The following is a 23,825-nucleotide window of genomic DNA, read 5'->3' as shown; positions in this document are numbered from 1 at the left end:
CAAATAACCCTTTCTGGATTCTTTACGGAACAAAAGCAAATAGAATTACATAGATAAAAAAATATATATATATAACACTATTAATTAAATAGATAATAACAAAATAACCCTCTCTGGGTTCTTCGCAGAAAAAGCCGGGAAATAAATAACACAAGTAAAAAAGGGGGAAAAAAATGTTCAGGGGGCCGGACCAAATGTGGAGACGGGCCGGATACGGCCCGCGGGCCGTAGTTTTGGGACCCCTGGTGTAACGCTTCTTGTCGGTCATTTTTGCGTGAGTGCCATTCGATAAAAATTACTGGAGTGTTTATAACAGCTGACAAATTCCACCCTGACTCGTAGCCACGTTATTACAGGTTTGTTATAGAGCAAATTCGTCAAGAATTAAGCCAGTAAAGAGTAATTTAGTAGAAAAAACAAATTCATTCGCGTCCGGTGTAGTCGAACCCACAAGGGAATTCTCCCGATGCAAGATGGCCGCCTGTTTCTCATGCCGCCGACTCCACCTTTTACATCTAGCCTTGTATATTAACCTAGGACCCGAGAACTAGTCCATTTTTTCTCGTATTGACAAAGCGCCTTTTTAAAATTTAAATTCTAAATATTTGTAAATACAAAATGTTTGACTGTTTAGTCGACCGGAACAATTCAATTTTAAGGTCTTCAGTAAAGAAAGGGGACTTTTTAAAACTGCAAGCCACCGGAAATACAAGTCTCGTGACAGGAAGTAGTGAAAAATACGGAAGTAGTTTGTTATGATTTGACACGCAGCTGTCTGGACTACATTTATGCTCTTTATAAACAGAAAATCGTCATTTTTCATATATTCTAAGGCAACCGAGGTAGTAATTCCCATTATTTTATCATTTGTTCGTTTTTTTAAAGCATAATTTTAGATTTACTTATGGCATTGTTAGCTAACAGTGATTTAGCTGTGTTAACACTGATTGAATCACATTCTAACTCGTGTTAAATGAGAATTCCGAATGCAGCAGCCACCATTTAAATACCTTGGGTTAATTCCAAATACTGTTGAATCGGTTTAAGTTTGTTTTAGCAAATAATCTTCATGTTTTTGTTGTTTTGAAGTGTTCTATACCTAGAGCTTCATCATGGTGGAGCCCACTGCTTCCGGTGTGTTCTGCAATAGAATGCTGAGCATGGTCAACTCCGAAGACGTCAACGCCATCATCCAGGCTCAGAGACATATGTATGTGACAGTCAAAATCCGTTGTAATTGACGTCTAGCACCGTCAATGGCAGTTCATGAGATTTCCCAATTAGGCTGGACCGCTTTGAGAAGACCAACGAAATGCTGATCAACTTCAACGGGCTCTCCAACGTACGACTTCAGCAGATGAACGAGCGCTTCTTGCTCCACACGCGCACTCTTATCGAGATGAAGAAAGATTTGGACAGCATCTTCCGACGGATAAGGTCAGTTCAATTCAAGTTGGCCATATGCAGGATTTTAAAGGTCAAAATGAAGGCTTTACTTTGTTTTTTTTTGTTTTGTTAGGACACTAAAAGGCAAGATTGGCAAGCAGTTCCCAGATGCTTTTAGTAGTAAGTCAGAATTTGTTGATGTGTATTAAAATGAGTACAAGGGGCTTAGGACTGACTTCCGTTTTAAGAGCAGCAACAAATGTTACAACTAGTGCTGCAACGATTTATCGATTAACTCGAGTATTCGATTAGAAAAAAAAATATTCGAATTAAATTTGACTGCCTCGAGTATTCGTTTAATTAAAGTGGCATTGTAATGGTTTGTTTTGAAAGTGTTTGCCTTTAGTTTTATTGATTTGGGTTGATACACTGCCCTCTACTCTGCCTCATTTCACATGGCTGAACCCATCTGCTCCCTGTTAAGACCAACATAAGCTTAAGTTTTGTTTGAGCTAATGTTTTTTTAATGCATTTGTAATTTAGTTTAAAGGTATATTTACCTGTTTTTTGGGGGGAATATGTGTTTGAACTATTTGTTAAGAGCATTGTTAAAAGTAGTTGGCATTTCATAGCATTTTGCTATGTAAGTTAGCCAATTGTTCGTTTGTTGTACATATATCCTCATTTATTTATTTATTTTTTATACTGTTTGAGGTTCAGGTCAGGTATTTTACTTTTTTATGTTCCTGATCCGATTACTCGATCATTCGAACTAACTAGTTCATCGATTAATCGACTACTAAAACAATCGATAGCTGCAGGCGTAGTTACAACAGTAGTGGAGTCATGATTACTGTAAATATTTGTACTTTAGGTTGTTTTTTGTACGTTGCTTGTAACTGGCTACAACACACAATTATTGTAATAATTGAGTGATCACTAATTTTTGTGATTTAGTTATCTAAGGCTACGTTCATACTACAGATCTTAATGCATGAATCCGATTTTTTCGTGTTTTCCGACTCGAGTGAGGCATTAACTTGACGGTCTGAACGTGACAAGTCGCATAGAACTGGACCATTTCAAATCCGATCTGGGTCACTTTCATATGTGGTTCAAATCCGATCTGGGCCACATTTTTCCAGACTCTCGCGGCGGTCTGTACTGTCTACTCTCCCAAATCGGATTTCATGCAGCAATTACGTCATCAAATAGCGAGAGAGACGCTTACCGTAGCGGTGCCGCTGTGCGTTATTAGCGCCTAGCTTGCAGTGAACACAGCTTTTGGGGAAGGGCTGGGCTTGACAACAGTCTTAAAAAATAAAAATGGGTTGAGGATAAACCTGAGAATGCTCAGTTTTCTCTCTGCTCCAAGTGAGCAATATTTCAACATTGCCTACACGGCCGAGGTCGGGGCAAACTGCCCGTATGTGTGTGTGACGTGCACGGACCGTGCGTGCATGCTATCGATCCATATAAACTTTGAATACAAGCCTAAACGGGGATTATTTATGTCTGTTATTTGTGTCCTCCTTTTGAAAAGCAAAATATGATATCCCTGGAATGACGGATGACGTGTGTCATTGGTTTTGATGCTTCTGCGCATGCGGGTCGTCTTGCTCAGCGCGTGTCGGACTGCGAATTAGTGCGCATGCGTAATACTTGAATGGTCTCAATGGTCAAAGGCAGTCTGAACGGGCACGCCAAAAAAACAGATATGACAAAAAATCGGATTCGTGCATTAAGACCTGTAGTATGAAGGTAGCCTAAGTGGCGTTATTCATGGTTATAATACTTTAGGTTTGACATTTATCTGGAAATGTATTTTGGAATCAGTCATTGTCATTTAGGGCTGCAGCTATCGATAATTTTAGTAGTGGATAAAGCTATCCAATATTTAATTAGAATCCTGTAATTTTCGCACAATAAGGCGCACCTGACTATAAGCTGCTGCCCAACAAATTTGCCACGAAAACGACATTTGTTCGTAGATAATCCGCACTGGAGTGTAAACTGCAGCTGTCCTCAATGTATTATGGGATATTTACACCAAAAGATATTAACCCGCGAACACTGTATTTGACGGCGGCATCATATGACTGTCATAAAACCAAATGAACCACCATGAAGTTTTGAACCATTTGGCTGCAAAGTGTCATTGTTTGAAGAAGTTTAATTTGGCTATCACTGCTCCCTTGGGGGGGAGACTGTAAACTCTGCTCCCACCTGCTGTCAACAGTCTTGTTGTCCAACATGCCTCCTAGTAGGCATTGCAGCGCTACAGATGTAAATAACAATCAAAATTCATGTTCTGTGCTAACTATTTCTTCAGTTACTGTTCCAGGTGTTTCATTAATTACCAGTTATGGTATTTGGTAACGCTTTATTTGACAGTGGTGCCATAAGACGATCATTAGACAATCATAATTATGACATGACACTGTCATGAGCATTAATGAATGCTTATAACAGATTTAGTGTTATTATCTGACTTTTGAATGGATGTAAAAGATGTACACTGGACATAAATGAAGTTTGTGACATAATTTGCCAGATGACACTTAATGACATAAGCATTCAGTAATGTCCATGATAGTGTCATGTCATACTTATGACAGTCTTATGACGCCGCTGTCAAATAAAGTGTGACCTATTAACTCAAATAAATCACCTAATAAGCCGCACTGGACTATATGCTGCAGGATTCAGAATGAAGGAAAAAAGTAGCAGCTTATAGTCCGAAAATTACAATACATACAGTACAAACATACATGTCAGGCATGAAAATCTCTCACCTTTCGGCGAAATTCGCCGTTTTGAAGTAAAAAAGGATGACCTACGTGAATCGTGTAGATCCGACGAGAAATTTTTTAAGGGGGGGTGAGGGGGGGTCATCGGGTGTAGGCATGTGCCAGTTACCTTCACGGATTACCATGCTATGAAAACATCGCGGTTACAAAACCACTAAAATTTCCCGTCATACAGTAGTATGTATTCGTTATTTTTCATGTGTCGAAAATGCAGCCAGAAGTGGCTTGGCGCGGCAGCGCTTCCCCCTTCCCGTTTGATGCTGCGTGTGTCAGTGACGCTATTCCAGCAAACCCAAAAACAAGCACTCCAAACGCAAGCCGTAAATTCTTCAATTTATTGATCTCTCAAATCGTGGCAACTGAAATATACCAAATGAATACATTTAAAACGTTGTACGCTCGTATTTTTCCACATGTGAGTAGCTTCAACAGTTTAGCTTCATGAAAAAGTTCGCCAAAAACAAAACACACATTTTCCTTTCAAATTCAATACACAAAGTTACTAAAAACTTACAAAGACGAACGATAGGCAAGGCTTAGCTAGGACAGCAACTTCATTGCGGTTAATCACAGCCGCTGAGAGAGAAACAAGTTTGTATGCGGGGAGGGGGAAAAAAAAAGAGCGTCAAAGATCGCTAATTGCGACAGATGATCTTGTACTAAGCACAAATTCACATTCGCTGGAGGAGGTAAAGTATCACTTCCAATTGTTTTTAGATGAATGCATTTGCCAGCATATTGAATTTAGTGAGTAATGGTTTTCGTTTTCATATTTTGTGGTATGACAAAGTTACTGCCGTTCGTTGCAGCTTGCGTTGAACACTGCCGGAGCGTCCGGTGAAAAAATAGCTCCCGTTAAGGTAGCGTCAAGCTTGTGTATTTAACGGTAATATAAAAGCAGTGTAGTCAATAACGCGGTATCGTAATGCGTAACTAATCTGATTACTTTCTTTCAGTAAAGAACAATCTAACGCGTTCATTTTTCTAAATCAGTAGGCAGGAGATATACTACAAACGGCTGCATTTGCACACTGAAAAACACAGCAATTACTTCACATTTTGTCCAGTAAAGATAACAAAAATATCCCCGTGCGCTGCATCTTTGCGCTGGCTCAAAAAGACTCTCGACCGCTAAAAGCATCCAATTCAAGCACCACTTGGAATTACAGCACAACAGGTAACACGACAGCCAGGACTTTATGATACTGCTCGTGCTCAATCCTCGGTTCAAGCTCAGTTGTTGTTGAGGGTTTTGAAAGCTTAGGTTTAAAGAAATTCTAAATATCCATCTTGCCTCCTCAGCTGTAGTTTTGGCTAAGCAATGCAAACGGCTGTCTCTAAGGTTCTATAGTCACATGATCTGTTCGAAAAATAATTTGGACCCATTATGAAATACTTTGAAGGATTCCTGTTCATTTCATTCATTTGTGTTGTTTGTTTTATTGCTCTAAAACTTTTATAGACAACATTTTAAGGGCCATATTCAGTGGTCTTTATTTTAAAGGGGAAGTTCAGAATTTTTTACATTAGGCTTAATCTTTGAGTTAGCCGGGGTTTAATTAGTCGTTGGAGATGATTTGAACAAATTCTGTGCAGTTTGACAGTTATTTGTTAGTTTCAGGGCTCCGGAGTGGCTAAGCTAGCGCGAGTCAATGGTGGTTGAAATCAACTCCTTCAACTAATTAAACCCCCGTTAACTCGAATATTAAGCCTTATGTGAAAAATTAAAATGGTCAAATTCGCCACATGTAGGACGTTTTGCCGACGGCGGACATTTTGGCAGAACGCCGGAACATATTTCCTCCACACCTTTCTCACCTTTTTAACCCCTGACCCATTTTCATGCCTGCATGTACAGTGGGGCAAATAAGTATTTAATCAACCACCAATTGTGCAAGTTCTCCTACTTGAAAAGATTAGAGAGACCTGTAATTGTCAGCATGGGTAAACGTCAACCATGAGAGACAGAATGTGGAAAAAAAACACAGAAAATCATATTGTTTGATTTTTAAAGAATTTCCAAATTAGAGTGGAAAATAAGGTATTTGGTCACCTACAAACAAGCAAGATTTCTGGCTGTCAAAGAGGTCTAACTTCTAACGAGGTCTAACGAGGCTCCACTCGTTACCTGTATTAATGACACCTGTTTTAACTCATTATCGGTATAAAAGACACCTGTCCACAACTTCAGTCAGTCACACTCCAAACTCCACTATGGCCAAGACCAAAGAGCTGTCGAAGGACACCAGAGACAAAATTGTAGACCTGCACCAGGCTGGGAAGACTGAATCTTCAATAGGTAAAACGCTTGGTGTAAAGAAATCAACTGTGGGAGCAATTATTAGAAAATGGAAGACATACAAGACCATTCATAATCTCCCTCGATCTGGGGCTCCAGAACAGTGAGCAAAAATCCCAGAACCAGACGGGGGGGACCGAGTTAATTACCTACAGAAAGCTGGGACCACAGTAACAAAGGCTAGTATCAGTAACACAATGCGCCGCCAGGGACTCAAATCCTGCACTGCTAGACGTGTCCCCCTGCTCAAGAAAGTACACGTCCAGGCCCGTCTGCGGTTCGCTAGAGAGCATTTGGATGATCCAGAAGAGGACTGGGAGAATGTGTTAGGGTCAGATGAAACCAAAATAGAACTTTCTAGTAGAAACACAGGTTCTCGTGTTTGGAGGAGAAAGAATACTGAATTGCATCCAAAGAACACCATACCCACTGTGAAGCATGGGGGTGGAAACATCATGCTTAGAGGCTGTTTTTCTGCAAAGGGACCAGGACGACTGATCTATGTAAAAGGAAAGAATGAATGGGGCCATGTATCGAGAGATTCTAAGTGAAAATCTCCTTCCATCAGCAAGGGCATTGAAGATGAGACGTGGCTGGGTCTTTCAGCATGACAATGATCCCAAACACACAGCCAGGGCAACAAAGGAGTGGCTTCGTAAGAAGCATTTCAAGGTCCTGGAGTGGACTAGCCAGTCTCCAGATCTCAACCCCATAGAAAATCTATGGAGGGAGTTGAAAGTCCGTGTTGCCCAACGACAGCCCCAAAACATCACAGCTCTAGAGGAGATCTGCATGGAGGAATGGGCCAAAATACCGGCAACAATGTGTGAAAAGCTTGTGAAGAGTTACAGAAAAGTTTTGGCCTCCGTTATTGCCAACAAAGGGTACATGACAGGGCTGGTCCAGGCCATTTGGGGGCCCTAAGCAAAATAATGCCAAGGGGCCCATATTTTTGGCCCACCATTTCGTCACAGTGTACTGTGAAACCCATACATGCAATCCAACCCATACGTCCATATTTTGTATATTAATCAGATCTTTCGTTTCGCTGCTCCAGAAGCATAAATTCTCTTCGACATATTCGTGCATCTATTTTCCAAGCAAGTTTGAGCACCAATCATCGCAAAGCAGGTTCAACGTCACTCCCTAGGTTGCCAGATTGTAATGACCAGAAAATGGATGTTAACATAGATAAACGGCAATGCGCGCCACATTATTCACGATGCTCTATTCACAACGTATAAAATGAGGTTGCCAGATTGGGGGCCCCCTAGTGGTCAGGGGCCCTATGCAGCTGCATAGTGTGCGTATAGACCCTACTCACCTACGTCACAAAATGACGTGTCGCTGTATCCGGCCGCCATATTGTCCGTCATTTTTTAGCCCTATTCTCAATGGTTTCAATTAGTCGTGCAATTCATAGAGCAATTCATGGAAGCCCCGGTGTTATCTGACGCTGTAAACTCATTGGATGCGTTGCATAAAAGGGGTTATGTGGAAAAGCTTCAGTTTATCCATTCGCCAGATCCATATTTGATGCCTAAATCGATGTTTTTCGACCCGCTGTCTTCGCCCGTCTCTGCCTGACATCTGCTACCCTGATATTTACAACTATCTTGTCCACACAAAATCAGCCTATTCTCACGAAAGTTTGAAAAACTTTAAGAGCTTGGAGGCTTATAAATACTTTGTTGCTGGTTGGGTGAAACAGGTCCTCGTCCACGAAAATTCGGCAGGAATCTATCTTGTGCTCGGGAAGGTGAGTTACGAAATTTTCAATTCAAAATCTTTTGTTCTTGCTAACATCCACTGTCAAGTCTAATGTATTTCATGTCATTTGTCATTGGAGCTAGGGCTTTTAAAGTTTATATGGTTTAGCGATAGCACTCTCACTACATACATATATAATATGTAATAAATATGAAGTGCGATAGCACTACTCCAGATTGTCCCTAGTTGAATTTATTTTTTGGCTTTTGACCTCAATAGTGAAATTGTAAATTAATTGTATGACAACTGTCTTATTATCCCCTTATAATTATATATTTTCAGGTTGTTCATTCACAACGTCTGAGTGTATGTTGTCGGCGATTAGCCTAACAATGATCTTAATTGTGGTTGTCAGCCCAAAACCCTCTAAATATATATTAAATGCATTTTACCAGGTATAAAATGACTACTACATAGTTTGCGGTAATCGTTTGGAGCTCAGTTTTCTCGTCGAATTGCAGCAGCCCATCTCGCTCTCCTCTCCGGGTCTCTCGGAATCCGGTAGAACTTCAAGTCTCTCCGTCTATCTTCTCTGTTATTGCAACCGACCGCCACACACGCCTTCACCATTTTGATTATTAATGTTAACGAGCAGAAAAACACGCCATAATAGGAGGAATTTACGTAGCGGTAATGCATCAACAGTGACGAGTTGACGGACAATATGGCGCGGGGGCGTGGTTGTGACGTCATGTGAGTAGGGTCTATACGCTGGGACAGCGTTGGTACATAACAAAGTTTTGCGATGAACTTTTGGTATTGACCAAATACTTATTTTCCACCATGATTTGCAAATAAATTCTTTAAAAATCAAACAATGTGATTTTCTGTTTTTTTCCCCACATTGTGTCTCTCATGGTTGAGGTTTACCCACGTTGACAATTACAGGCCTCTCTAATATTTTCAACTGGGAGAACTTGCACAATTAGTGGTTGACTAAATACTTATTTGCCCCACTGTATTTTATATGAATGAGAATAAAGGTTAGCAAAAAGAGGGTTTGGACCCACCCAAATTTTTAGGTCGTCAAACTCTCTAAAGCAGGGGTATCCAAACTTTTTGCAAAGGGGGCCAGATTTGGTGCGGTAAAAATGTGGGGGGCCGATCCTGGCTGACGTCCTTTACGTAGAACAATATATTGAAGCAAATTTTAGCAAGCCTTTCTGTGTGTCACATTTGCTTTATTATTGTTTTTAATGAATAATTTCAACAACCTCGCAACTAGCCTTTGTGGCGTTCTCTTTTGACTCTCAGGCTCTTGCGAAATACTGCTGCTGTGAAATTTAACTAGCTTCAAGTTGCTTCAATTTCTCGCTGCGTATCTTCCCTGTAATCTTGTCTAGGGCTGCAGCTATCAAGTATTGTAGTAGTCGATAATAATCGAGTAATCGGATAAGGAACATGAAAAATTAAAATACCTGAGCTGAGCCTCAAACGATGTATATATATATATATATTTTTTTTTTTTTTAAATGAGGATCAATGTACAACAAAAGAACAACTGGCTAACTTACATAGAAAAAGTCCGCTAGCTTAAATGCTAATGTTTTTTTTTTTTTACAATGCTCTTAACAAATGGCTCAGACACAAATTCCCACAATGGCTAAATATACCTATAAACCAAATTAAGAATGCATTAAAAAACCTTAGCTCAAACAAAAACTTAGCTTACGTTGGTCTTAACAGGGAGCAGTTGGATTCAGCCATATGAAAAGAGGCAGACCAGAGGGCAGTGTATCCACCCTCATCAATAAAACTAATTGCAAACACTTTCAAAATAAACCATTAAAACGGCATTTTAATTAAACAAATACTCGAAGAAACAAAATTTAATTAGAATATTTTTTTTGTAATCAAATACTCGAGTTAATCGATTAATCGTTGCAGCACTAATCTTGTCGCGCATGTCTTGTCTTTTTTGGTAATATCGCCTCACATTGAACTCTTTAAAAACGGCGACTGTCTCTGCAAATGAGGCAGACACAGTTGTTGCGTATTTCAGTGAAGAAATAGTCAAATTTCCACCTATCCTTGAAGCGCCATTTTAGAAAATTGGAAGGGTCACACGGGTTAATGTTGCTTAGAGTGCTGTTGCCTTTTAGTGGGTAAATGAGGAGCAGCATTTAGTGTGTAAGCTACTTCATATGCTGGTAGCAGGACTGCTGACCAATTTATTAAGTCTGTGTGCCGGCCAGACGTTATTGATTTTATGACAGAGGCTGGGGGCCGGATGAAATTTGACCACGGGCCGCATTTGGCCCCCGGGCCGGACTTTGGACATGGCTGCTCTAAAGGATTAATCAACTATCAAAATAATTTTTGGGTAAAATAATAATCAATTAGTTTTTGAGTCATTTCATCTATTAGGGCTACCGCGATTAATTGAGAACTATCTCCACGTCTGCCATCCAGATATCCACGAGTCGCCTATCCCAGAGGACGACGACGATGACGTGGATCCAGCGCCTCCGAGCGGCGCCACCACCGTCACCACGGCCACCTCGGGGCAGAGCTCGGACTGCTGCGACTCCAGTCCGGACGCGGCGTCGCCCGATGCCGGCGGATGCTCCGAGGAACTCTCCCGAGAAACGCCCGGGGCTTCGGACCCTCGTCGCACAGCCGGCCTGCAGGATGAGGGCCCGGACTCTGTCCCCGCGGAGTAGCTTCACTCTCTCAAAGTATGGACTTGAACTCGCAGGAAGTGACTTTTTTTGTTTTGTTTGTTTACCTGTTAAATATTTGCATGCAATACTTGAAGATACAACAACGACGATGGACGTCCAATCACGTGGCTCTTAAAAACTAAATTGAAACGCTTTAAGTTAATTGCTTGCCGACGTCCAATGTATTTGAAGCGGGAGGAACGTTCGTTCATCCGCAGCCACACTCCTACTTCAATTGGATTGGACATCTGTAGCCGTCAAAGGCAGCCAATTAGTACAGTTCGTGACATTTTGTTTATTTCTTGTTCATGTTTGGTCCCTTCCTTGTTGATTTTGAGACATTTTAGGTCATTTCCTGATGATTTTTGGGGCATTTATGGGTCACTACCCGTTGAAGTGAGCTAGAAATGCCCCTATAACAAACAGAAAATGACTTAAAATGTCCCAAAATGAACTCATTGGCTGCCATTAACGATGCTACAAGTTCAATTCATTTTGACTGGGAGGGTTAGAATGATCATGGTTCACGTCCTGTTCATTTTGGGGGCGTTTACAGGCTTTAGTGTTGCTCCGATACGGCACTAAAATGACATCACTGGTATCGGCGAGGACTAAGAAGTAACGTGCTGAATATGTACTTTTCGAGATCTATTTTCAATTTGCTGATCGCCCTACCCAAGATGGACTCCAGCTGCGTACGCCACCATAAAAAAGACGTCCTTCCCAATGATAAACGTCCAATTGTGCGTCCTTCTGTGATTTCAAGTGAACTAGTAGACGTCCAATCCATTTGAAGTGGAAGGACGGCAGTAAATGAACCTACATTTAACTTCACAACAGAAGGATTTTTTAAATGTATTCTTTTTATTGTCTCTGGTATTTTACTGCATCAGATTTAAAATTGAAATTCAAAGGAATATGGAGTGATTTTATTTCATGAGATGAAAAATGCTGATGATCAACATTTTTGGCTAGTTTTGTTTTTGATTTCAAATTAATAGTTAATTGAACGAAAGGTACATGGACTGATGATTGATGAAAAATTCTGTTGTGAAAATTCAACAGCAAAAAATCTGTTTATTTCAACATCGTGGCAAAAAAAACTGAGTTACCAAAAATTCAGACAGAAAAAAAGCAGCAGCCAAAATTCAGGTGCGAAAAATTCATTTAAAAAAATTTCAATTGCTAGAAAAAAATCAGTAGCAAAAACATAAGTGACAAAAAATGGACGGAAAACAATTCAGTAATGAAAATTCAAGTTGCAAAAATGAAATGGAAAAAAAAATTCAGATGTAAAAAAATTTAGCAGCCAAAATTCAGTCGCAAAAAATCTTGTCAAATTCAACTGCAAAAAAAAAAATCCGATGCAAACTGATTTAGATGTGAAAAAATTCAGTACAAAAAATTCGGTCAAAACTAAATTGATAGAAAAATAAATCAGTAGCAAAAACATTAGTTACAAAAAAATTGACACAAAACAATTCAGTAGCGAAAATTCAGTTGCAAAAAAAGTTCAGCAACCAAAATTGGGTTGCAAAAAATTAAATTGCAAAAAAAATCAGTTACAAAAAATTCTGACGCAAAAAAATTCAGCAGCCAAGGTTCAGTTGCAAAAAATTCTGTCCAAAAAAAAAAAAAAAAAAAATCAGTTGCAAAAAATTCAGATGCAAATTAATTCAGTAGCGAAAATTCAGAACGAAAAATTTGGTCAACAAAATTCAATTGCAAAAAAAAAAAAAAAATTAAGACAAAAAAATGAGTAGCGGAAACATTAGTTACAAAAAAAAATTGACGTAAAACAATTCTGAGGCGAAAATTCAGTTGCAAAAAAAAATCTATTAAAAAGAATTCGGACGCAAAACATTTGCACAAAAATCAATTGCAAACTAATTCGTCAGCGAAAATTCTGTTAAAAAAATTCAGTCCAAAAAATTAAATTGCTAGAAATCAGTAGAAAAAAACGGTTACAAAAAAAAAATCGACGCAAAACAAATCAGTTGCAATAAATGAATTGGAGAAAAAAAATCTGTTTCAAAAAATTCAGGCGCAAAACAATTCGGTAGTGAAAATTCAGTCGAAAAAAATTAGACAGCAAAAAAATAAATTCCAAAGAAAATCAGTGACAAAAAACGTGTAAAACAATTCAGTAGTCAAAATTCAGTTGCAAAAAATTCAGTCCCCCAAAAAATTGGTCAAAAAAATTAAATTACAAAGAAAATCCGTGACAAAAAACAATTCAGTCAAAATTCAGTAGCAAAAAAGTTACCAAAAATTCAGACGCAAAACATTTCAGTTGTAAAAAAAAATCAGTCATTACAAAAAAAATTGAGGTGCAAAACAATTCAGTAGCAAAAAAATCCAGTCAAAAAAATAAGTTTAAAAAAAATAAATGTTTCAAAAAATTCAGACGCAAAACAATTCAGTCGTGAAAATTAAGTTGCACAAAATTCAGTCCAAAAAATCAATTGGATGAAAAATTCAGTTGCAAAAAAAGTTAAATTGCAAATAAAATTTAAAAAAAAATCAGTAGCGCATAAATCGGTATTTCATAGTCTCATGTTACTTTTGTTCCGCTGTTCTTCCATTTTCTGGTGGGACGAGTGATAAGGCAACACCACCCGAACACAAACATCCGCTGCCGTCTCCAGATTATGAAAGCGTGACGAAGAAACTCTTCTAACTACGCCACAACCCAGCCAAGAAGCAGACTGATGGGCGTGTCGACAATTTGATGGCTTTTGCGTTACATCGGTTAAGAACAGGAAATGTTTTTAGCCCCGGCGTCTATCGATTTCTAACCTCGGTCGGCATGGATCAAATGGGGCTCGGCGCGAGTCGTTCCGCTCTGGAGCGCCTCGACTTCGACAACGTCGCCCTGAAGAAACTTCCCTTGGACGCCTCCGAGGAAGACGGTGTACGGCAGGTGAAAGGCGCTTGTTTTTCCAAAGTCAAGCCGCAACCGCTGAGCCATCCTCGATTCGTGGCGGTGTCCCACCAAGCTTTGGCTCTGCTGGGGCTCGACGGGGACGAAGTGACGGGCGACCCGCTCGGACCCGAATACCTGAGCGGTTCCAAAGTCATGCCCGGGTCCGAGCCCGCCGCTCATTGCTACTGCGGCCATCAGTTCGGCCATTTCGCCGGGCAGTTGGGTGACGGGGCGGCCTGCTACCTGGGGGAGGTCAGAGTACCACCAAACCAGGACCCGGACCTTTTGCACGAAAACCCCAGTGGCCGGTGGGAGATTCAGGTGAAAGGAGCTGGATTAACACCTTACTCGAGGTACGTCCAGTCTGCTTTATTTGGTGCCATTGACGGCGTTAGACGTCCTATCAATCTTGAAAGATCGCTTGCCACTCTCCCAAGTCAAAACGGATTGAATATCTAGCGCTGTCAATGATACTGAAAGATGCGTATTCACAGATAGCACTCTAAATTAATTGGAACTCTATTGTTGTCAATGTTAGGCAATGAATTAAATCTGTAATCAAAATATACAAAAGTAAAGATTATTGCAGCGGGGCTGAGAACGAAAAGTGGTATTTGGTATGTTGTCAAATTGATTTTGCCATGTGGCATTTTTTTTCTTGCCACGAGGCTTTTTTTTTTTTTTTTTTTGCTATGTGGCAAAATGTATTTTGGCATGTGGCGTTTATTTTTGCCATGTGGCATTTTTTGCCATTTGGAAAAATTGATTTTGCCATGTGGCATTTTTTTTTGCCATGTAGCAAAACGGATTTTGGCATGTGGGGCTGTTTTGGTATTTGGCAAAATTGATTTTGTCATGTGGCAAAATTGATTTTGCCGTGTGGAAAAATGTATTTTGCCATGTGGCATTTTTTTGCCATTTGGCAAAATTGATTTTCCATGTGGCATTTTTTTGCCATTTGGCAAAATTGATTTTGCCATGTGGCATTTATTTTTGCCATGTGGCAAAACGGATTTTGGCATGTGGCATTTTTTTTGGTATTTGGCAAAATTGATTTTGTCATGTGGCAAAAATGATTTTGCCATGTGGCATTTTTTTTTTTGCCAGTGTTTTTTTTTTTGCTATGTGGGAAAATGTGTTTTGGCATGTGGCACTTTTTTGGTATTTGGCAAAATTGATTTTGCCATGTGACAAAATAGATTTTGCCGTGTGGCAAAATTGATTTTGGCATGTGGCATTTTTTGCCATTTGGCAAAATTGATTTTCCATGTGGCATTTATTTTTGCCATGTGGCAAAACGGATTTTGGCATGTGGCATTTTTTGGTATTTGGCAAAATTGATTTTGTCATGTGGCAAAATTGATTTTGTCATGTGGCAAAATTGATTTTGCCATGTGGCATTTTTTTTTTTTTTTTTTCGCCAAGTGTTTTTTTTTTTTTTTTTACTATGTGGCAAAATGTATTTTGGCATGTGGCATTTATTTTTGGCATGTGGCAAAATTGATTTTGCCATGTGGCAAAATGTATTTTGGCATGTGGCATTTATTTTTGCCATGTGGCATTTTTTTTGCCATGTGGCAGAATTGATTTTGTCGTGTGGCAAAATCGATTTTGCCGTGTGACAAAATGTATTTTGGTATGTGGCATTCCATTCCACAAGGCAAAATCAATTTTGCCACATACCAAATACCACTTTTCATTCTCGCTGTCTCTCAATTATTGCCACTTCTAAGGCATTATTATTATTAGTAACTTGAAGACAAAACACTACCGCGTTTGTCCACTAGTGATGCCCAAATGAAGCCTCATGAAGCAATGAAGCTTTGCAGCCAATTGGTTTGCACATGTAGCAAAGCTTCATGGTGCTTCATTTACCCTATGGCGCCATCAAGTGGTCTAGAAGCCCAAGAGGTTAACATTGTTAAGAATTCAATGGCTATTTGCTTAAGACAAAGATATGAATGTGCTTGTGTTAGTAATTTAGTATGCGAACAAAATACAACAAGTGATTTGTTATTCATTTTTATTTAGAAATAATAGCTTTCCCACATTGGCTGGCTTTAAACAGTTTCTTTTTTTTGGGAAAATATTTCACCAGCTTTAGAAAATATTCTTTCACAAGGCACAAATGAAGCTGGGGTGCAGAGAAATGTGTGAGTGCCAGTTTATATAAATTTGGGTAGGTATTCTTTTGTGCCTCCCAGTACACTAATGGATTGTTCATTCTGTTGATGTTTGGTTCAGATAGGTACACACACACACACACACACACACACACACACACACACACACACACACACACACACACACACACACACACACACACTCACATTTATATTGAAGTAGTTTTTCTCCCTTACCTTATTGAAAGCAATCAAATCAAAATGTTCCCATACAGGGGAGGATCGCTCTTTTTGCGCAGGTTCCATCACAAGCAAAGGACAAGGCTCGAAAAAAGATTGCACCGGTTGCACTGTTGCGCACAGATGTAACAAGTACAGGAGCCCGAAATCCACAAAATGTGAGATAACAGGCGATCGCCATTGCGTTTTGCAACCAATTTATACCGTAGTCTGTCCTGTTTTTGCAATATGCGCCAAACGTTGGATCACTTCCGAAGTACTCACGAGATTCAGCCGGCCGCCGGCGAGGCTTCCCACGTCATCATTTCCGGGTTTTGCCGAAATGAAGTGCGCCTCGCTACAAGCTTCGTGGAAACCCCCCTCCCATTACTCAACACAAGCTTCGGAACCTCGGCTCATTTCGTCCCATCAGTATTGTCCACTGGCGTCTTTAAAATCGACCAAAACTGAAAAGCTTTAAGTGACTTTGTAATGCCCTTAAAAAATCAACATGAAGTGACCCAGAATCAATGGGAAGTGACCAAGAGTGCACCAAATGTACAGGAACTAACTAAAAAGTGAAAAGAAATGGACCTGAAAATGCTCCAAAATCAACAGGAAGTAACCTGGGAATGTCCAAACGTAACAGAAAGTGACCCAGACGTGGCCAAAATTCAACAGGAAGTGACCCACACTCGCTCCAAACAGATAAAGTGACTCGGGAAATTTTCGATGTATCTACTTCACTGCCAGCCCAGTACTGCAGATATATGGTTTTCAGATTATTCGTTGGGGTAGTAAAGTAGTAAAATTCTTGTCAATGTCAATTCCAGACAAGCCGATGGCCGCAAGGTCCTTCGCTCCAGCATAAGAGAGTTCCTCTGCAGCGAGGCCATGTTCTTCCTTGGCGTGCCCACCACAAGAGCGGGCTCTGTCGTGACGTCCGACAGCAAAGTGGTCAGGGATATTTACTACAGCGGACACCCTCGACACGAGAGCTGCGCGGTTGTCCTCAGGATCGCGCCGACTTTTTTGAGGTGAGTCTTTGCCGCCCTTGAACGCACCACTTGCTCCTTTGCTTTCCGTCATTGTCAACAATCTACACAGATTTGGTTCTTTTGAGATCTTTAAGCAAGCGGATGAGTTTTCCGGTCGTCAGGGTCCCAGCTACGGACGTGATGAGCTCCGGGTGCAGATGCTGGAATATGTCATCGGGATGTTCTACCCAGAGATCCAGCAGCAATACTCGGACCGGGTGGAGAGGAACGTGGCATTCTTCAGAGAGGTTGGAGCATTTTTCTAACACTCCAAGATGACATGTTGACTTTGGCAAATGTTCCTCATCCTGACACTCAGTCAATTTGGGACTCGTTGTTAGACGCTTTAGCCAAACACATTTAAATCTACTTATGACTCAGTGGCAGTTTGTCTGCATGTGCTGAGTCACTCTGGCATCTTTCCACTTAAGACAGGAAAGCTTTGGATTTTTGGAAAAAACATGACAATAACCTTATAACTCTAAACTGTGAGAAATATTGTTTACAAGTAAATGTTAAAAGAAAAAATGAAAACAATCAAACAGCAAAAAAGAGTGATAAACCAAAAAGTTAGCAACTTTTGGCCTTTGTGGAAGAATTAGAGTTGTCCAATAATGACTTTTTAGCCGATATTCCGATGCCCAACTCCAAAATCTGATACAAATATCAAACCGATACCAATTAATGCGTTCGTGGACATACAGTGGTATGAAAAAATATTTGTACCTTTTGGAATTACTCACATTTCTGCATAAAATCACCACCAAATATGAGCTGATCTTTGTCAAAACCACACAGATGAAAAAACAGTGTCTGCTTTAACTAAAACCACTCAAAAATTTGTAGGTTTTCATATTTTAATGAGGACAGTATGCACAGGATGACAGAAGGGGGAAAATAAGCAAAGTGAACCATCACATTTAATATTTTGTGGCACTCCTTTGGCAGCAATACCTTCAGCCAGACGCTTCCTGTAGCTGCAGATCAGTCTGGCACATCGCTCAGGACTAATCTTGGCCCGTTCTTCTCTACAAAACTGCTGTAGTTCAGTCAGATTCCTGGAATATCTGGCATGAATCGCTGTCTTTAGGTCATGCCACAGCATCTCAATGGGGTTCAAGTCTGGACTTTGACTTGGCCAGTCCAGAACGTGTATTTTGTTCTTCTAAAACCATTCTGAAGTTGATTTACTTCTGTGTTTTGGATCATTGTCTTGTTGCAGCATTCATCCTCTTTTTAGCTTCAACTGTCTGATAGACGGCGTCAGGTTTTCCTGCAAAAAACATTGTGATGAACTTTTGAATTAATTCTTCCTTTAATGATGTCCAGTTGTCCAGGCCCTGAGGTAGCAAAACAGCCCCAAATCATGATGCTTCCTCCACCATGCTTGAGTGTGGGGATGAGGTGTTGATGTTGATGAGCTGTTTCATTTTTCCTCCACACATGACGGTGTGTGTTACTCCCAAACAATTCAACTTTGGTTTCATTAGTCCATAAAATATTTTGCCAAAACTTCTGCAGAGCCTTCTCCGAGAGCCTTTTTGCGAACATGAAACAAACAACGTTTTTTTTTCGGACAGCAGTGGCTTCCTTCGTGGAGTCCTCCTATGAACACCATTCTTGGCCATAGTTTTACATATAGTTGATGAGTGAACAGAGATATTGGACTGCGCCAGTGATTTCTGTAAGTCTTTAGCAGACACTCTAGGGTTCTTTTTTACCTCACCGAGTATTCTGCGCTGAACTCTCTGCTCATCTTTGGTGGCCAGCTACTCCTTGGGAGAGAAGCAACAGTGCCAAACTCTCGCCATTTGTTGACAACTTCTCTGACTGTCGATTGATGAAAATCCAGACTTTTAGAGATGGTTTTGTATTCTTTCACACCTTTATACAAATAAACAATCGCAGGTCTTCAAACAGCTCTTTTGACCGAGCCATGATGCACATCAGACTATGCTTCTCATCAACGAGATTCTTACCAGGTGTGTGTTTTATAGTAGGCAGGGCAGCTTTAAACAACTCATCAGTGATTGGGCACACACCTGACTTTAAATATTTGGTTAAAATTGGTTTCAATTGCTCTTTTAGTCTCCTTAGGCAGAGGGTTCACTTACTTATTTTCCCCCCTTCTGTCATTGTTTACATGCTATCCTCATTAAAATATGAAAACCTATAAATGTTTGAGTGGTTTTTAGTTAAACACCGTGTTTTCATCAGTGTGATTTTGACAAAGATCAGATCACATCTGATGATTTTATGCAGAAATGTGAGAAATCCCAAAAGGTTCAGATTAATACCACTGTATGTAATGAGTTTATAATTCATTATTATTCTTTTTTTTTGCATCATGAGTCTTTGCCTCAGGTAACAAATCCCAAGCATCTTAGTTTGGAGACATCTAGAGGTCATTCCTAAGAGCAGCTGCTGTACTAAGCTGTGACCAGCCTATGCACAAATGCTGCAGGCTTGTACAATAATATATAATTAGCATTCATACTGGCTCAAAACTGATATTAACTTATACTATTTTAAGCGATTTTATCGGCCAATATTATCGGGTGGCCGATATTATCGGACGACTCTAGAAAGAATGGTAAAATGTTTATCAATTTCCGCAAATATGCCCTCTTATGTGGTCTTTAACCAAAATCCGAACATGTCTCATGTTTCTGACTGGGTTCTCCGAAGGTGATGCGTCGAACGGCTCGACTGGTGGCTCAGTGGCAATGCGTTGGCTTTTGTCACGGTGTCCTCAACACTGACAACATGAGCATACTAGGACTCACGCTTGACTACGGTCCTTATGGCTTCATGGACAGGTGAGGATCTCTTGAATATTTGCAAGTACTGTATGTCTGTCTAGAGCAGGGGTGCTCAAGTCCAGTCCTCGAGAGCCCCTATCCAGCTTGTTTTCCATTTCTCCCTCCTCCAACACAGCTGACTCAAATAATCAGGATCATTATCAGGCTCCTGCAGAGCTTGCTGATGAGCTGAACATTTTAATTACACCATGCTGACTCATAATGTTAACACATAAAATCAGTTGGACCCAAGCGCCAGCAGAGGGCGCCAAACACCAAAAAACAACAAGCTGATGTTACACTGCTGTCGTTTTAATCTGTTTGAGCGGGGCATGTGCGTTGATTAGGAGTGGGAATCTCTTGGTACCTCACGATACGATGCGGTTTGCGATACAAAGCTCACGATAACGATGATCTGACGATATGGCGATACAACGTAAGCTAAGCTTTTGTGTGAGCTAATGTTTTTTAATGCACTCAGAATTTAGTTTGTAGGTATATTTAGCTGTTTTTTGTGGGAATATGTGTCTGAACCATTGGTCAAAAGCATTGTAAAAAAAAATTAGCATTTTATAGCATTTAAGCTAGTGGACTTTTTCTGTGTAAGTTTGCCAATTGTTCTTTTCTTGTACATAGGTCCTGATTAAAAAAAAAAAAAAACCGTTTGAGGCTCAAGTATTTTAATTTTTCACGTTCCTTATCCGATTACTCGATTATTCGAACTAACTAGTCCATCGATTAATTGACTGCTAAAATATTCGATAGCTGCAGCTCTAATTTACACATAACTAAACTATTGAACTGAGAGATGACGCTGTTGTGGCCGCGGCTATATCGGCAGACGAGGTAGATTTTTCCCTCATCGCCGCCTGTCTCATCAAGATAGATTTTTTTGAATCTTTCTTTTGTAGTGACCACCAGTGTTGTTAATCTTACTGAAAAAAAGTAATTAATTATAGTTACAAATTACTTCTCCCAAAAAGTAATTGCGTTAGTAACTCAATTACCTGAATGTAAGAGTAATTAGTTACTTGGCAAAGTAATTGGTGATAATTACTTTTTTTTTTTTCCTCAAAAAAAAAAAAAAAAAAAAAAAAAAAAACATTGACCACACTATGTGAAGTTTTTTGTGAAGGTTTTTGGTACAATTGGCCCGAGCCCAATTCTTTACCCTAATTTACCCTTTACCCTGAATCAACTGTTGAAAGTTGTTAAAATTGGTCCCATTATTGCATTTGTTCCCTTCTCTCTACTTTCGACATATGAAAGTTTTAAAACGGTTTCATCATTTAAAGATAGATTCAAGTCAAGATTTTGCCCATTTAGAAGTATTTTAGATAAAAAGTTACTTGGGTTCGCTAGGAAGGTTCTCTACAACAGAGCCGTCCTAAAAAGTCTACTGCTTTAAGATGGCGGCTGTCTACTAACGCATTTAGTGCCATGCAGTGTTGTTAATTTTACTTTAAAAAAAGTAATTAATTACAGTTACAAATTACTTCTCCCAAAAAGTAATTGCGTTAGTAACTCAGTTACCTGAATGTAAGAGTAATTAGTTACTTGGCAAAGTAACTAGTGATATTTTTTTTTTCTCAAAAAAAAAAAAAAACAAACAAACAAAAAAAAAACAGGTCACACAATGTGAAGCTTAAAGGGTTTGGGGGACAATTGGCCCAAGCCCAATTCTTTACCCTCCACTTAACTAGACACAAGGGTATTGCGATAACTAGCTAGTAACCTTTGCTATGTGTGGAAGTCATTTAAAGTTGTGAATCAATCATTAAAGTTGTTAAAATTTCTCCCGTTATTGCATTAGTTCCCTTCTGTCTACTTTAAACATGTGTAAGTTTTAAAACTGTTTCATCATTTAAAGATGGATTTAAGTTAAGATTTTGCCGATTTAGGAGCATTTTAGATTTTAAAAAAATTACTTAGGTTCGCTAGGAAGGATCTCTACATCAGGGCCTTCCTGAGAGGTCTACTGCTTTAAGATGGCGGCTGTTTACAAACGCATGTAGTCCTTAAAACATGTTGGCAATGCAGCAGTGTCTGTCATATGCATCTAGTTGTATAATATGATATCTACCGTGTCATGTGGGCGTAGTTTGTCGGCTATGGCTGCAGTCAGGTATTATTGGAGCCATCTAGCATCGCGGTTGCAACGGCGTCTTCCCCACTCCTGCTCTGCTCTCGACCCCGTGAGTCCGTTTCTCTCAGACTTTTTTTTATTTAACCAACTTAGTAACGCATAGTAACGCACGCCTTTCCCGCCTCAGTAACGGTAACGGCGTTGCCAAGATGAGAAAAGTAATTAATTAGATTACTCATTACTGAAAAAAATAACGCCGTTAGTAACGCCGTTATATTGTAACGCCGTTATTAACAACACTGGTGACCACTACCTCATAACAGAATTCACCGAGGGAACTTGTGTGGGGCATGTGCCTTGTGTTTTCCACATTTTTCTCACGCTTCTTACTTCTTCCAACTTCCGTTTCCTGACTATTTCTCTTTATCCATTTCCTTTCATGGTCCGATATGAGTTCTTATCAAATGCGCTACTGCCCTCCAGTGGCCAGTTTTATGGCTTTAAAATGGATTTTGAGCGTTGTGCTTTGGAGCAAAGTTGTATCAGAACAAAGAGAGCTCTCGTGAAAAGACGTATAAATACATTTTGTTACACTAAAACAATTAAAAATAGAACGTATTCATACGTTTTTGGGAGCAAATGAGTTATGAAACGAAATATTCATTTCAGCCCACTTGGACTACGTGTTGTTCAGCTTCATGCTCATTCCCCTTTAAGAAAGCACATTCATTGTGCTTATGTGTAAAGTCATCTGGCTATCAGAAAATCAAACAAACAGAAGCACGTTGCTATCAGTTGGTATGCTAACGCCACAAGTGAATGTGATGGAGTCGGATAATAGTGAAACGGTAGCCAGGCCACAGGCATTTTTGTGTATAGCAGTAGTCGATGCTCATTATGTGGTGTTGGTGCCAAAAAAGAACTTGATGTCAGTTGTACGATACGTTTGCGATGCAAAGCTCATGATAACAATGATCTGACGATATGGCGATACAATGATTATCGATACATTGGTCGGGAAATCATTCTTGGATATTTTATAAAAAACTAATAAACAGAATAACAAGCTTCTGCTGTTAATTGGAATTAGGTTATCACTAGTAGACGTCCAATCCATTTGAAGTGGGAGGGATGGCAGCGAATGAACAAATGTTCATTCGCTGCCATCCCTCCCACTTCAAACGGATTGAACGTCTATGGCCGTCAGTGGCAGCCAATGCCAGGCAATGAGTAATTTTGGGCCATTTAAGGTCATGTACCTGTTGATTTTCAGTTACTTCCTGTTGATTTTGGGGTATTTTATGGTTCACTTGCTGTTTATTTTGCGTTACAGAACAGGAAGCGACCTGGGAATCACCCAAATGAATAGGCAGTGACTCAAATTCAACAGGAAATAACTAGGGCTGTCAAAATTATCGCATTAACGGGCGGTAATTAATTTTTTAGATTAATCCCGTTAAAATATTTGACGCAATTAACGCACATGCCCCGCTCAAACAGATTAAAATGACAGCACAGTGCAATGCCAACTTGTTACTTGTGTTTTTTGGAGTTTTGTCGCCCTCTGCTGGCGCTTGGGTGCGACTGATTTTATGGGCTTAAGCACCCATGAGCATTGTGTAATTATTGACATCAACAATGGTGGGCTACTAGTTTATTTTTTGATTGAAAATTTTACAAAGTTTATTAAAACGAAAACATTAAG

General features: G+C 39.8%; 2 protein-coding genes across 2 annotated transcripts in view; both read left to right on the top strand.

Moving 5' to 3' along the window:
- Positions 1–696: 696 nt before the first annotated feature.
- kxd1 (KxDL motif containing 1) lies at positions 697–12,470 on the top strand. The gene is made up of 5 exons (XM_057836697.1): positions 697–842; positions 1,090–1,210; positions 1,285–1,437; positions 1,520–1,566; positions 10,678–12,470. The coding sequence occupies exons 2-5, from the start codon at positions 1,113–1,115 to the stop codon at positions 10,926–10,928; spliced, it is 549 nt and encodes a 182-aa protein (XP_057692680.1). The 5' UTR covers positions 697–842; positions 1,090–1,112; the 3' UTR covers positions 10,929–12,470.
- A 1,052-nt stretch (positions 12,471–13,522) lies between these two features.
- Positions 13,523–23,825, top strand: part of selenoo1 (selenoprotein O1) — a 28,797-nt gene continuing 18,494 nt past the window's right edge. Inside the window, exons 1-4 of the mRNA XM_057836696.1 lie at positions 13,523–14,207; positions 17,030–17,233; positions 17,304–17,481; positions 19,922–20,052. Coding sequence (XP_057692679.1) covers positions 13,660–14,207; positions 17,030–17,233; positions 17,304–17,481; positions 19,922–20,052 — 1,061 coding nt within the window. The 5' untranslated portion in view covers positions 13,523–13,659. The remainder of the gene's footprint in view (positions 14,208–17,029; positions 17,234–17,303; positions 17,482–19,921; positions 20,053–23,825) is intronic.

Source organism: Corythoichthys intestinalis, chromosome 5, assembly GCF_030265065.1.
Source record: "Corythoichthys intestinalis isolate RoL2023-P3 chromosome 5, ASM3026506v1, whole genome shotgun sequence".
NCBI classification, from domain to species: Eukaryota; Metazoa; Chordata; class Actinopteri; order Syngnathiformes; family Syngnathidae; genus Corythoichthys; species Corythoichthys intestinalis.
The sequence above is the reverse complement of the archived record's forward strand: the minus strand, read 5'-3'. Positions and strand labels throughout refer to the sequence as shown.